We start from the raw sequence: 14,332 nt of genomic DNA on the forward strand, positions 1-14,332 counted from the left end.
CTTCGTGTGTCTCTCCAGCCTGACGGCATGGTGGAGTTGTTTCAAGATCTTTCCTGAATCAGAGACTCCATAGCCTATCAGCCAGCGAAGTTCATTTTATTTTTAGAATTGACATTCTCTTTGGAGCTTTGGGACGGGGGTCCAGGAAGGGTGGGTTCTTACTGAATGTGTGGCAAGTAGAGATGACCTGGTGGCCTGGAGTGGAAGGGGTCTGAGCCAGAATGAGCCTCCCAGGTCAGGGGAGGAAACTGAGTCCCGGCTGGGGAAGAGAGCTGGCTCAGGTCACGAAGGTTTCCAGCCCCGTCGGTGCTCTGCGAGCTCGCGGGGAGCTCGTCTAGCCACGCACTGCTGCTCCTGTCACAGCTCAGCCCTCCCTGCTCCTCACTCGGGCCCGGCTCAGACGCCCCCTCCTCTGACCAGCGTCCTGGGCTGTTCTAGATCCTTCTTCCCTGCGCCCGCCCTGGAGTTGGAGATTTCCCTGATTTACGTCTCTGCTTTCTGCTCTAGGCAGATTAATGTTGATGTTTACACGTGCATGTGCCCCTGCATGTGAGTGAGGGACTGTGTGCACGTGCACACTCCCACGCACATTGGAGGGGAGGGGTCGTCTTGTCTCCCTCATCTCTCTCCCCTGTGGCATCTGGCCTGTAGTCACAATTCCGTGACTTTCTGTGGCTTGAATAGAGGCTTGTTTACGTAGACTTGCCAGATCCTACCATTTATTTATTTATTTATTTATTTATTTATTTATTTATTTGATGGAGAGCCAGAGAGAGAGCAAGTGGGGGGGGGGCACAGGGAGGGGGGAATCTTAAGCAGACTCCCCGCTGAGCCGCTGAGCCCCACACGGGGGCTGGATCGCCAGACCCTGAGATCATGCTCTGAGCTGAAATCAGGAGTTGGATGCTTCACCGCCTGAGCCCCCCAGGGGCCCCCAGATTCTACCTTTTAAATTAGCAAACTCTATGGAGAATTTCAGCGAACTCCGTTTTTTTCTCTCCCTCTGGGTAAGTGAAGTAGAATCAGCTTTTCAAGGAGATAACGTGCGCCCCGTTTTAAATGCCTGGCCCCCCGCGTCACCAGTTTGGGCTTTCTCCTCCCGCCGCCAGCTCGGCTCCCCTCCCTCCAAGCCCCAGTGCCTTCCGCCTTCTTGCTGTACGCAGCCGGTGTGCGTGCTCCGCGACTCAGTGGCCCCCTGCCCGTGCCCCAAGTGACCCGGCCTCCCTCCCGCCTGGGCATGACACACTTGGGCAGGCCCCGCCATCGGCGGCCTCCTCCTCCCCAGCCCCAGCGCACACACCACCGGCCTGGCCCTGCCCCTACCCCCGCCCCCCTGCGGCCTGCGCAGTCAGGATCAGAGCTAGGCAGGAGGAAGACAAGACAGGTGGGGCCCAGGGACTGGGGACAGGAGTGGAACCATCCAGACTCATCTTGGATCAGCTGCTGGGAGCGAGACATTCACCTTGAAGGCACCTCGGATCCCTGGGGTCTTGAGACTGGAGCTGTCTCTGCGCCAAAACCTCTTGGGCAGGCGGAGCCGGATGCAGTGATTGGACACTTGAGACCCAACTGTTCCCATCTGTCACTTCTCCCTGCTGCCTCTGTCAGTTCCTGTGACAACACCACCCCCCAGATGCCAAATCCAGCCTCTTCGGCTGGCAGTTGAGACCACCACATCTGACGGTACTGTGAGTCGAGTCAGAGCCAGTGGGCTCCGAGGAGGGACCACCTCTGGCCGAGTGCCGAGCACGGAAACATGGCCGTGGCCGCTCCGAGACCATCTTACTTCCTTCGGGACCTCAGCTGGATTCAGGGAACAGATTCTTGTGCTTTGTTGCAGGACCAAGACTCAGTCTTCCAACTCCAGGGCTGGTGGTCTTTCCTCCGGGGCCCACAGACACCCTCCAGGTGGCCCAGGGCTTGCTTTTCCCCAGAGCTGGGCTCAACACCCAGGCTTCTCTTGAGTCCCGGAGGCCATGGTATCTCTCATCCTTATCTCCTTCACAGTCCTCCCTCCAAGGAGAAGAGATGGGGCCCAGAAGGGGCAGGGGCCCTGTGTGTCCCCATCTGCCTTGGGCTGAGATGCTCATTTGGGCTCATTTATGCCCCCTCCCCGCCCCCACCAAGGGACCCACCTGCTGTGATGGGAGGTGGGATCCTGTCCTGCTGGTGGGAGGCCGGCGGCAGGGGGGAGCGGCTTTACGCAGTGGGGCACGTGGCACCACAGGCCAGTCGTGGCCAGAAAGGCAGGCTGGTGGTGGGCATGCTCGGCGCCCGTGGATGGGAGAGCCACACGGGTCCCTGCTCCTCGGGGTCCTTTTGTCACCAGGAAGCTCCATCCCTCCTGATCTCACCTCTTTAGACAAGCTGGGTGGAGGTGTGGGGCAGGGCGAGGGGTAAGACAGGAGTCCCTGATTTAAGGAGTCCTCAGATGGCTCCCCACTGCCCTCAGCGTGAGATCCGAATGCCCGGCCCTTCTGGCGCGGTCCCAGGGCCAAGGCCAGACCGCGAGCCTCACCAACGCCCACCTTCGGCCTGCTCAGCCAGAGGGGCTTAAACAAGGAAGCCCTAGGCAGGTGGTCCAACGGCGGAAATGAGGCTGCTACTTCTCAGGGTCGGCAGCTCCCCTGGGCGGCTCGCAAAGGCCTTTTCTGGCTTCTTGACCCAGGTTTGGAGAAGTCTGCAGGCGACAAGGGCATCTCATCGCGAAAGGGTGTGTGTGTGGGGGGGGGGTGCATGGCTGTGAGTGTACGGGCGCTCTTGTGTGTGTATGTGTGTGTATGTAGGTGTATGGGTGTGGGTGGGGTACGTGTGTTTCAGCGGTGGGTGGAGGGGAGGGTGGATGCTTTCGGAAGAGGGAGCCAAGACCTCGAAACCTCATGGGAAGCAGCCCCTTCCGTGGGGGGCATGACACAAGGAGCGAGCTGGCCTCCCTCCCTTGTCAGGCTCCTCAGCGCTTTGCCTCCAGCTCCCCCAGCAGAGCAGCAGGCTGAGTGAGGGTGGGACCTGTCATATCACTGTCAGCAGGACCCAAGAGGCGCGCCTGGGTCCTGGCCCTCCCTGCCCAGGCGGGCGTGCGGGCGGAGGCAGCTCCACGGAGGCCGTGGCTGGTGGCCTGACTCCCCCGAGCTGTCAGCACCGCGCTCCATGTAAAGAACGTGCAAGGCCTGCTGCTGGCCGGGCCAGGACAAGGGGGAAGGGGTCTCAGGGTGGGGGGCCCACCCTCCGGCAGGCAGGAATTCTGGACATGGCCAAGGAAAAGCTCACTCCCCTTTCTCTTGGTTTTAGGAACCATGCCTTGTAGGCCGTCGTCTGTGGCCATCCCTTCCTGCACCAGGGTGCAAATGCCTTTCTTTGGTTTAGTGGGACCAGCCCTGGCTGGCTCATGGCGCTGCGGAGCCAGGCTGGGTCCCAGCAAGCCTCTCCAGCATTTCCGGAGCCCCACGGGGCACGCATTAGGTAGGAAGTCTGTGCTGACTGGAGAGCGCTGGCTGCCACCCGCCCACGAGACAGCTCCCCGCTGACACCTTCCCAACGGCAGTACTGAGAGCTAACAAACACTTACAGAGCACTTACTGTTTGCCAGATGCTCATCTAAGTGCTTAACCCACATTAACGTATTTCATCCTCCCAACAAGCCTATGAAATGGACACCATTATTGTGCCCATTTTATGGACCAGGAAACTGAGGCAGAGAGGGGTTAAGTGGCTTGCCCAGAATCACACAGCTGGAAGTGGTGGGGCCAGGGTTTACTGAGCCGTGACACCCCCGCCTGTGGGCAGCGTCACCCTGAAGTGCCCTGCTGGAGGAAGGACAGTGTGGGGAGGGGCAAGGCAGAGCCATCTCCCACTATAGCTAAAACTCCAGATTCCATTGGGCTTCCGTGAACCCCAGAAGGGCTTTGGGAGTGGGCTGGGGCAGCAGCCCAGAGTAGAGTGGTTGAGGGCTCAGCTCTGGTGGAGGAGGGGAGCAGACCAAGTCCATTTCTTAGGAGAACCCTTGGGACAGTGACCCCCTCCCTGCCCTCGCTCCCCTTGCCATGCCCAGACTCTTGGAATGCTCCTGGGGCGGCGGAAGGGGGTGGTGGGAGGCTGCATCAGCCACAGGTGCCACTTTGCTAGGTGGAGCCCCTGCCCAGACCCCCTTTGTTCTTCCTTCCTGGAAGTTGGCTGGGGCCATCGAGGAGGCCCTGGCTGTCTCCTGTCTCCTTGCCTTGTCCTCAGTGTCCCTCCAGCCAGGCTTGCTTCCTGCCAGGCCTTCTGTGCCAACATTTCCCTCCAAAGCCCTGGGGAATGCAAAGGGATCTCCTAGCCAACAACCTGGCTCTAGAAATTTCACCTCTTCTCCTGGCAGAAGAAACCCTGATGACTTCCTACCCTCACCCTAAACAGGTGGAAACTGTGCCCTCCATGCTTTGCCCGTTTCCATGGGAGTTTCTTCATCTCTCCATTATCCACTCTGGAAGGCCCTTCAACCTTATCTCCCCTGACCCAGACCTGCTTCAGTTGACTTTTCAGACCTAGCCCAAGATTGAACATTTATTAGGGAGAAAAGCAGGGTGGATTTGGGCTCAGAGACTTTTGTCTGTTCCTGTTTCCTGGAATCCTGATGCTGACGTCCATGCTCCCCTCGCACGTTGATGACAAGTGCAGGACTCTGACTCCAGCCCGTCAACATGGGCTGTCTCTGTTAGAAAATGCACCCCTTAGCCGGTTTCCCGGGCCATGCAAACTCAGAGTCGAGATTGAAGCCCACCCAGCAAGGTCAGAGCTGCTCGAAGCCCCTGGAAAGGGTGAGTGGCCCAGGGGAGAAAGGAAGGAGATGAAGGGGGAAAGGCCCAGGGAAGGAGGCTGCCTCAGAGGCTGTCATTTCCACAAGCCTGTCACAAACAAGGCAAACTATCTATCTGACCCCTACAAACCTGGGGGTTCCGGAAAGTGTCCCTGAGCGTCTCCATAAATGGGGTTCTTGGGATGTGCTGTGTTCAAGCAAAATGAGACAGGCCTCTTGGAAGACTCTTGAGAACTTTTGGAACTCCCCAGACAAGGGTGGAGGAAGGTCTTCTCAAGCTGATGGGACCAGAGCCTGTGTTGGGGGAAAAAGCCTGCTGGGGATGCTGACTTAATGGAAAGATGTCTGGACCAGGATATGGTAGGAGCAGATGGTGGTCCAGGCCCTGACACCAACCAGCTGGGCGTCCTTGGGCAAGTCACAGCTCTCCCTAAGCCTCAGTTTCCCCATGAAATGAATCTCTTTACCCCAGGCCGAGCTCCTTCAGGGGACCATTGTGAGAGGGGACAAGAAAATCTGTAACCAAGAGTGCTTTGCACAAAGTGTGATGGGCCGCGGGAGAAAGTGCTGGTTTGCATCTCACGTTTCTAGAAGCCACCGTGGCTGAGCCTGACACCCGGAGGGAGTGCTCTTGGGTTTCTCTGTGTTTTGTGAGCTCATTCTGCAGCGAGGAAAAAGGGAACAGTGAATAGATGTGTTCTCAGGGTGTTGCCTCTGAGCGGGCCTGATAATCCCACCCATGAAACTACTGACAACCACCCTGCAGACCTTGCCTCCCCTAAACTAATTCACCTTAGGCTTTATCCCCTAGGCACCCAACTGGTCACCAGGTACAGTCCTCTTCAGCCCGGGTTTGGGGAGGCTCTGAGGACGTTTGAGAAGGCAAAAGCAACCGATCACCAGGCTTTCAAAGATGGCCATGGCATTCAATTTAGACAACGCGCAACAAAGGCCAGGTCAGGCTCGGCCCCAGCGGTAGTGGGGACACAGGAAGTGACTGAGCTTACAACCCCACAGGCCTCAGAGTCACCCAAGAGGCAGCAGTATTGCAATATGGGATTGGGCTGCACAGCCTGCAGGGCCGAGATCGGGAGGCTGTAGCCAGCAGGCCCAGCGCTGGGGCCGGAACCCACCTGAACCAGTCAGGAGAGGAGGTGGGATTGGGGCCAGGCCAGAAAATAGGACTGCAGATTCGGAACCTCTGTGAGTGGGCAAGAGCCTTCTCAGAGCCTCCCTCCCAGCCTTCCTGAGCCGTGTATGGATGGGAGCAATGGCTCTTGGGGTTAAACAGCCTCTGGAATGAGCTGCAGGTGGCCCAACATGAAGTGTTTGAGAACCACTAGCGGGCACTCATCTAGTTTGACATTCACCACCGTCTGCCACCATCAACACAACCACCATCACCACCACCTCCATCACCATGACTACTGCCAACACCAGCTGCATCACCATTACCATAACCACCACCATCACCACAACCACCACCATTGTCACCACCATCATTACCATAACCATCACCATCAACAACCACAACCACCACCATTGTCACCACCATCATTACCATAACCACCACCATCACCACAACTGCCACCACCACCATTGTCACCATCATTACCATAACCATCACCATCAACAATCACAACCACCACCATTGTCACCACCATCATTACCATAACCACCACCATCAACACAACCACCACCATTGTCACCACCATCATTACCATAACCACCACCATCACCACAACTGCCACCACCACCATTGTCACCATCATTACCATAACCATCACCATCAACAATCACAACCACCACCATTGTCACCACCATCATTACCATAACCACCACCAATACGACCAAACTGTCACCGTTACCATGACTACTGCCAACACCAGCTGCATCACCATTACCATAACCACCACCACCACCACAACCACCACTACCACCATTGTCACCACCATCATTACCATAACCACCACCATCAACACAACCACCACCATTGTCACCACCACCATTACCGTAACTACCCCAACACAATCAAACTGTCACCATTACCATAACCACCACCAACACAGCCATCACCACCTTTGCCACCATCACCATGACTACTGCCAACACCAGCTGCATCACCATCACCCCAACCGCCACCACCATTGTCACCACCATCAGTACCATAACCACCACCATCACAACCTTCGCCACCATCACCATGACTCCTGCCAACACCAGCTGCATCACCATTACCATAACCACCACCACCACCACCACCCACTCCACCATGACCACCACTTCACCACCAAGTCCACCCCCATCACTGTTCCCGCCACCTCAACCCCCCATCACTACCACCAGCATCGCCTTCCCCACCATCCTCTTCATCACATTTTCCACTGACCTCTGACCACACAGAGGCAAGGCTGCAAAGTCCAACCTCTGGCGCCTCTCTTTTCACCCTGCACCCCAAATATTCATCTTCACGTCTGCTCGCTCATAATCAAAGCGATTGATCGAACCCCGACCATGTGTCCTACTAGGCTGACCTAGTTCTCATTTGTCGGAACAGTCCCAATTCACGCCTGTTGTCCCTGCTTCATTATTAAAACTCCTGTTTCACTCTCAGCTGTGCCCTGGTGTGCACGACACATGATGTGGTCACCCTCGTTGGGACCACCTACAGCTTCTGCCTGGCCCCCAGCAGGGCCAGCAGCCCAAGGATGCTAACCCAGAACAGAGCCTGGTGGGCTCCCTGGAAAGACATGATACCCGCACCCTTTCACTGGTCATTAATGTCTGTCCCTGCCTCCCCTCCCAGGAAACCCCTGAGGAAGGAGGAGAACGGCACCAGTGTCGCTGAATACCCCATGACCTCCTCGCAGAGCAACAAAGGGGTGGACGTGAACAGTGCCGTGGTGTGAGTCTGCGGACCCGGACCCGCTGGCCAGAGGGGCACATTGGTGGCGTTAGTGGACCCGGGAAAGCAGGTGGACCCGAGCTGACACTGGGCTTGTCCTGGACTTCCGAAGGCGGAACCATCCTCTTCCCAGCCTTGCCCCTGGTCGGCTCGCGGGCAGGGCAGTGCAGACCGCGGGCCGAGCTGGGCGCCCCTGCACGCAGCTCCCAGGGGCAGCGCCGCCCTTCCAGGCTCTGCACGTCTCCTCCCTGTCTTGTCTTCGTTTTCCTGTCTTCCAGCCGCGCTCTGACAAATGCGGGGAGTCTGTCTGGCTGTCTGTCTGCTGGGCCAGGGAGGCATCCCACTTTAGCCAAGAGAAGGGTGATCCAGGGGCCACTCCCCTGCTCGAAAACCTCTCCTCCTCCCCAGCAAGACCGTCTGCTTCGCCATTCACCACGTGTCCCCACAGAAGCCATCGGCACAGCCACGAGACGTCCCCTTCCAGAGGTGCTTCCCACACACCTGTCACCGCATCTGTGACTGTCTTCAGTCTTCGGGGCCTGCCTCCTCCCTCCCATTCCCACCCACATCCGGGGCCCCTGGCTCTTGGCCCCTGACCCCCTGCCACGGAGGGCTGTGAGCCCAGCCCGTAAAGCCCCCTCCTGACAGCAGACAAAGGGGGCTCTTTGAGCATCTGACCTTCCAGGGGCAAAACAACTCACTGAACACCAGGCCAAGGAGCCAGGAAGGACCGAGCCTCTCTGTCCTCAGACTCATCCCCCAGCCGATCCTCCTAGGAACGGACAGCTCCGTGTGAGCCAGGCCCTGCCTACATCCGGCGGAGGCCGCCACTTGTGCCAAGCCCTCTGCGGGCGCCCCGGGCTAGGCCAACCCGGCCTGGTGCTGGGTCCCCCTGATGACACCCCTTCCCCGCCGAGGCCCTGACCAGGTTCTCAGACCCTCTCCTGAGAGCCCCCGGCCTCCCCTCACCCACGAGGAGGTGGTGTTCCCCAGTGCTCCCCTTGGAACGTCTCTTCCCAAGGTCTTGTGTTCCAAACGTGCTAAAACCTCCGGAGGGGGTTGGTGGACGAAGGGATGGAAGGAGAAGACGCTCCATGCCTGGTAATCCCGGTCCACCGGCCCAGTGGGCACACGACTAGCCCCGTGGAGACAGCGGCCTGTGGTCTGGCCTCCCCTGGTGGATTGGGAGAACACTTCCCACCCCGTGGTTCCCTCACCTCCCATACCATTGCTCAGAAGGAACTGGACACATGTCATGGTTCGACTCTCTCTGTGTAGGAACTTAGCTAGGTGGGCCCTGCCTGCCTTCCAGACCACCAGGCGTAGTTCTCTGGAGGGTATTGGCCACGGTGAGACTTGCCCATCCAGGTAAGCCTGACAGAAAATAAGTCCCCATTCGGGCTGAACCTTGGAAACCCGTTGTCCCGGAGCCCTTGTGTCCATGCAGGGGTCTGTGGTCCGTTGTGCTTCGGAGGGCAGAGGGGAGAAGGTGAGTTTGCTGGGACCCTAACTCGGGTCCTCCCCCAGGTCACCAGGAGCAGGCTGAGGACAGGCCCAGACCCTCCCAGAATCGTTCTTTCTTCTCTTCGGTTCTCTTCAGTGTGAGGACCTGTTCGGGGTTAGGATTTGGATTTTGCTTCCCTACCTACGTTAGTGCGGCACGGTGCCGCCGGTGGCCAGGCTCAGTGCCCCCAGCGGGTGGGCGCTCGGCAGTCCCCTCCGCCCACGCCTTCCACTCCCCCAAGGGATGCGCGGGGCGGGGGGGGGGGGGGAGCAGGAGGCCAGAGGGTGCGGGTGTGCAGTGGGTGCTTTCCCTCCTGGCCTGCAGCCTCCCGCCGAGCCCCTGCCTGTTCCCTGAGCAGACACCCAGGCAGGACCTCCGCCCTCAGCACGTGACCCCCTGGGCTCAGAGGGATGGGAAGGCCCCTTCAGTTGGAGGGGAGAATCCTGGCCAAGGGGTCGTGGAGGGGGTGGGCAGCCAGCCTGAAGAGACATCAGGGAGGCAGGGCAGAGGCCCACTTTGCACAACCCCACTGGTCCCACCTTCCCTGACGCTGGCTTCCACCTGGGAGGGTTTACCACTAGCCAGATCCTTCAGCCCCTGGCAAGGCTCCCTGTGAGGAACCTTGACAACCACCCACCACACTCTGGGACCAGTGTCCCCTTCCCTGGGGACACAGGAAAAGCTAACATTTATGTGTAAATTGCCCCAAATCACATTTGTAGTCTCTTCTCACTCAGTGAAAACCAAGAGAAGAACCAACCCAGTTCTTAAGAAAGAATCTACTTGAGAAGTCAACCCACCAAACCTACAACTGGCCATTAGGAAACTCTCACACGTGGCAGTGAGGGAACCTCACGGGAGTTTTGGCTTAAGTGACAAGAAGCGTCCATAAAACCACACGGCCTGGTATTTGAGCTCAGAACTTTTATTTAAGAAATGTATCTGCAGTCCCTCCACACAGACCAATCCTCAGACTCGCCCAAACCTTGAGGTCGAGAACGAAATGCACATTTCTTCTCTGCCTTTTCTCAAATAGATATTTTTTAACCGTCTCCTAGTTGAGCCCAACTTAGAATGGCCCATAGGATCTCCCAGAGTTTTTAGGTGTTCCTTAGAAGCTTCTAAAGCAAGTTTTGGAAGAAAGACTAATAGCTGTAAAAATATAGACATATATATTATATATAGTTATATATATATATATATTTAAAGAGATATCTATATCTATATAAAATCACTGTACTCTCCAGATCTGTACAAAGTCCCAATTCAACAGCCCAGGTAGTGCGCCATCTAATGCATGAAGGTAAATACCCTGAGGTCTGCCTCCCGGACGGTGTGCCGAGCACCCACAGGAAGAGGGCTCTTGTCTCTAGGAGCTCCGTCTCCATGGACAAATGTGGGGTCCGGCCGTCGGGTCCACCAGCGAGCCACGACTGTGGATTTTGTGCGGAGACCACCCAGGGAGCAGGACCGGCAGCGCCGGGGTGGGGGGCAGGCTGGATGCCACTTACAAGGAAGAAAGTACCATGCCTTTTTTATTTTCAATAAAAATATACTTATAAAGATGACTGTCCATTGTCTTCTGTGGATGGGGGCGGGTCCTGGGCAGTGGGGGGCATGGGAAGGACAGAGCCGGCTGAGTGTGGGGCTGTGACCTTTCCCGGAGGCTCTGCTACAAACCCAGGCCTGGGCTCCGTAACTTGCTTGCCTTATTTCCATACGGTTTTATCAGAACACCCCAAGGCCGGCGTTGATGGGGACTCCACGTTACCAATCCTGTCCCTCCTCCCCCCACCCAGCCATCTTGACCTTTGACTCAGTTGAGAAGAGGGTGACCAACTGTCCCAGTTTGTCCAGGTACCAGGCAGATGGGACCAGCCGGGTACCCTCATTTGCCAAGTGCTCATGGGATCACGGCGGGCCACGCTGGAGGGGAGATGGGTCAGGCCTGTGGCCTCCTACTTGGTCCAGTGTCCAGACTTCAGCCCCCGCCCCCAGAGTTGGTCTGCAGCACCCCTTCACCCGACCAGTGGCTGGGAGCACCACCGCGGTGTGGCCTGCCCCGCACCTCCAAGCAGAGGGAGTCCAAAGAGCAGAGCACAGGCCGGCCCCAGGCTCATGGGCTCCCCAGCCGGAGTGGAGTGTGAGTCCCCTTTTCCAGCCGCACCCAGAGCAACCCTTCTTCCCAGCGGCCCCTGGAGAAAAGCGGCTCCCGTCCAATGGGCCCAAAGCAATGGAGGAAGTGTTGGCCCTGCAGCAGGAGTGTTCCCCATGGAGGGGTGAGCAGACCGGCGGGACATCAGGAATTGGGTGGGGCTGGAGTCTGAGCCCAGACAGGCGTCTTTGGCCTCCAGCCACTGAGGCGGACCCCAACCCATACCATTCCCCTTGGTTGGGGTGTTGCTGGGCCCGCCCCCCTCCCCTAGGTTCCCCAGGCTCCAGAGTTAGCTCAGTGGCAGCAACCCAGAGGGCCCCGAGCTGGGGGCCAGGTGTCTCCCGACCCCGTCCCACGGCTTGGGGGGTGGTCAGCTCCGGGCAGGGCTCTGGGGGCTGGGCGTGGAGGGGAGCCGGGGAAGTTCCCTCCCAGAGCCAGTAGAGCCCACCACCCAACCTGGGACTCCCTGAGCTGCCATTTGCCAAAACTTGACACAGGTCTTGGCATACAGGTCCTGTCACTGCTCCTACTGTCACTGCGGTCACAAGTCAGAAAAGGCTGCCTTCAGGCCCTAGAGAAGCTCCTCTGCCCGCCAGCCACCCGCATGGGTCCCCTCTGGGAGGCCGCGAGGATCCAGAGGGACACCTCAGGCCCTGGACACACGCCTGTGCGGTCTAGCCTGGCTGCAGCCACAGCAGCAAGCCGAGGCCCCCAGGGCCTCCTGGGGACCGAGCAAGGCCAGCCTGCGAGGGGGTGGAGGGCAAGGGTGAGTACAGGCCCTGGGGAGCTGGTGGCACAGGCAGCAGCACCCACCTCGGCTGGGGGCCGCCTGCCAGCCTCCCATCTCCTCCCCCCTGTGTCCCGCTGCTGTCACCGAGGCGGTGGCATCCGCCGGTGTCCCTGTGCTGGAGTCACTGACCCTGGCCGGTGGGTGGAGGAAAGGCTCCTCCTCCTTCCCTCCCCTCATGCTGCACGAGAAACACCTAGAACACAGTCCCGTGAGGAGGGGTAAGCAGCTGTACTCAGTTCCAAGTGGTGGCCTCACCGTGGCCTCACTTTGGGCACACTCGCTGGCCCACCTAGCTCGTGACCCGCCTCACTGGGCCAGTCACTTCCCCCGCCCCTAACCCCTGCCCGGGCACCAATGCCAACATCAGCCCTGGGGAAAGTACCGGACTCTCCTTGACGCGGGTCTGCGGCAGGCTCTCCATCCCCAGCACCAGCAGGCCCCCCGGCCCGGCTCCAGGCCCCGCCGCGACTGCCTCTCTGTCCTATTCCCGTGTGGCCACGTCTCACCTGCTCTCTCTCTGCGGCTGCCTCTTCCTTAAACACATGGACACAAGCCGCCCGTGCGCAGAGCCTGGTGACCTCGCCTTCTCAGCTCGGTGCCCACAGCCCTGCATGCATAGCTCCGACTTCCTACTCTCTTCTATGGAGACTTGGGTGCTCTCCTCTGTTGTCTGAACCCACGAGCCCCCGGAGAGCCTGTGTCCACTCAGACCCGGGGGGCTGACCATGCTGCGCCTTGGGGATTCAGAGAAACAAGAGGGGGCCCTGCCCTGCAGAACCAGTTGGGTGGTAGGGATGGACCCAAGATGCGCGTGCTAACAGCGACACCAGTGCAAAGGTGGAGGGACACCCTCGGCCACCTTCACAGCGCTTTGTATACATTACCTCTCTCTACCCGCCTTGAGGCAGGTAAAGCCTAAGAGGCACGCAGGTTGTCCCCATTTTACAGGTAAGTAAACTGAGGTTCAGAGGGGTTAAGTGACTTACCAAGGGTCCAAAGAGCAGTCTGGGGCAGAGCTGATATTCAGATCCAGTTCTCTGTGGCTACAAGTTCTAGGCCTTTCCAACCCAGACAGGGCCTCAGATTTCAAATGGTGCTTTCCATCTCAATATACATCCAATTATTTTCCCATCTGACATCAAGAGAGTCTTCCTGGAATGGCTTCTCCAAGGGTGGGGACAGGAAGCAGAATCCTGCACCCCTGAGGTTGCACTGGGCTCTCATCATTCCAGCCGCCTGTTGGGCGCTGTCACCATGGCCTTGTCTACAATGGGTGGTCGTTCAGAGTCATTCCCTTGCCACGAGTCCCTGGCCTCAGGACCGTGCTCCTGCCCCCATGCCACACCCCTATTTCTTCCAGCAAGTGTCCTCAGGGGTCCCTTCTTGTCAACCAACCTCAGCCAAGGGCAGCCTCTGGCCAACAGAGAGGTTCTTCCAATGGTGAACCCCAAAAGGAATGGGGTCCAGGCTACATCTCTCTTCTCAAAGGAACTTCTTGAGTGAAAGCATGCTCCTTTCTTTGCCAAGACAAACACAAAAACCTTGTCCCATCCTTTCCCTGAGGCGTGAAGTAGAACACTCGGGAATTCTTCCTGGAGCCAAGATCTGCTCTGAGGTGACTCGCCGTCTCTAGCATTAAAACTAGAAGCAACTGGGAAATTTTCTATGTTACTCCTGGCAACCCCACCCCACACCTCTTAATTTAAAGACAAATGTCAGGGCGCCTAGGTGGCTCAGTCATTAAGCGTCTGCCTTCGGCTCAGAGTGTGATCTCAGGGTCCTGGGATTGAGCCCCGCATCGGGCTCCCTGCTCTGCTGGGAGCCTGCTTCTTCCTCTCCCACTCCTCCTTCTTGTGTTCCCTGTCTTGCTGGCTGTCTCTCTCTCTGTCAAATAAATAAATAAATAATCTTTTAAAAATATGAATAAAGACAAATGTCCTCCTTTCCGGGCTCTCTGACACACAGGGATTACGACATTCTGAACAGGGATTCCTAGAGGGGCAAGGCCCTGCCCCAAAGAGAGAGGCGCTCCGATGGCGGCCTTGCAGATATTCTGCTCACACGGGGCTGTATCCAGAAGTGAGCCTAGCCCAAGGAAGGGCAATCCCTGCCCAGGGACATGGAGGGGTCCTAAGGTGGTGACAACACAGCCCACCGCACAGCCAGCCAACAGTGAGGCTGCTCGG

At 58.1% G+C, this 14,332-nt stretch overlaps 1 protein-coding gene across 2 annotated transcripts in view; it reads left to right on the top strand.

The window, feature by feature from the left end:
- PRIMA1 (proline rich membrane anchor 1) overlaps positions 1 to 10,756 on the top strand; it is a 61,983-nt gene extending 51,227 nt beyond the window's left edge. The window contains exons 5-6 of one of the 2 annotated variants that reach the window (XR_007190234.2): positions 3,289 to 3,459; positions 7,599 to 7,691. Coding sequence is in view for 1 of the 2 variants with exons in the window: in XM_026515406.4 (XP_026371191.2) it covers positions 7,599 to 7,701 (103 nt within the window). In the remaining variant the exon portion in view is untranslated. Of the gene's footprint in view, positions 1 to 3,288; positions 3,460 to 7,598 lie in introns of both variants that reach the window. The other variant, XM_026515406.4, reaches the window with a different exon arrangement.
- Positions 10,757 to 14,332: the final 3,576 nt, after the last annotated feature.

The sequence above is a fragment of the Ursus arctos genome, unplaced genomic scaffold (genome assembly GCF_023065955.2).
Source record: "Ursus arctos isolate Adak ecotype North America unplaced genomic scaffold, UrsArc2.0 scaffold_25, whole genome shotgun sequence".
NCBI lineage: Eukaryota > Metazoa > Chordata > Mammalia > Carnivora > Ursidae > Ursus > Ursus arctos.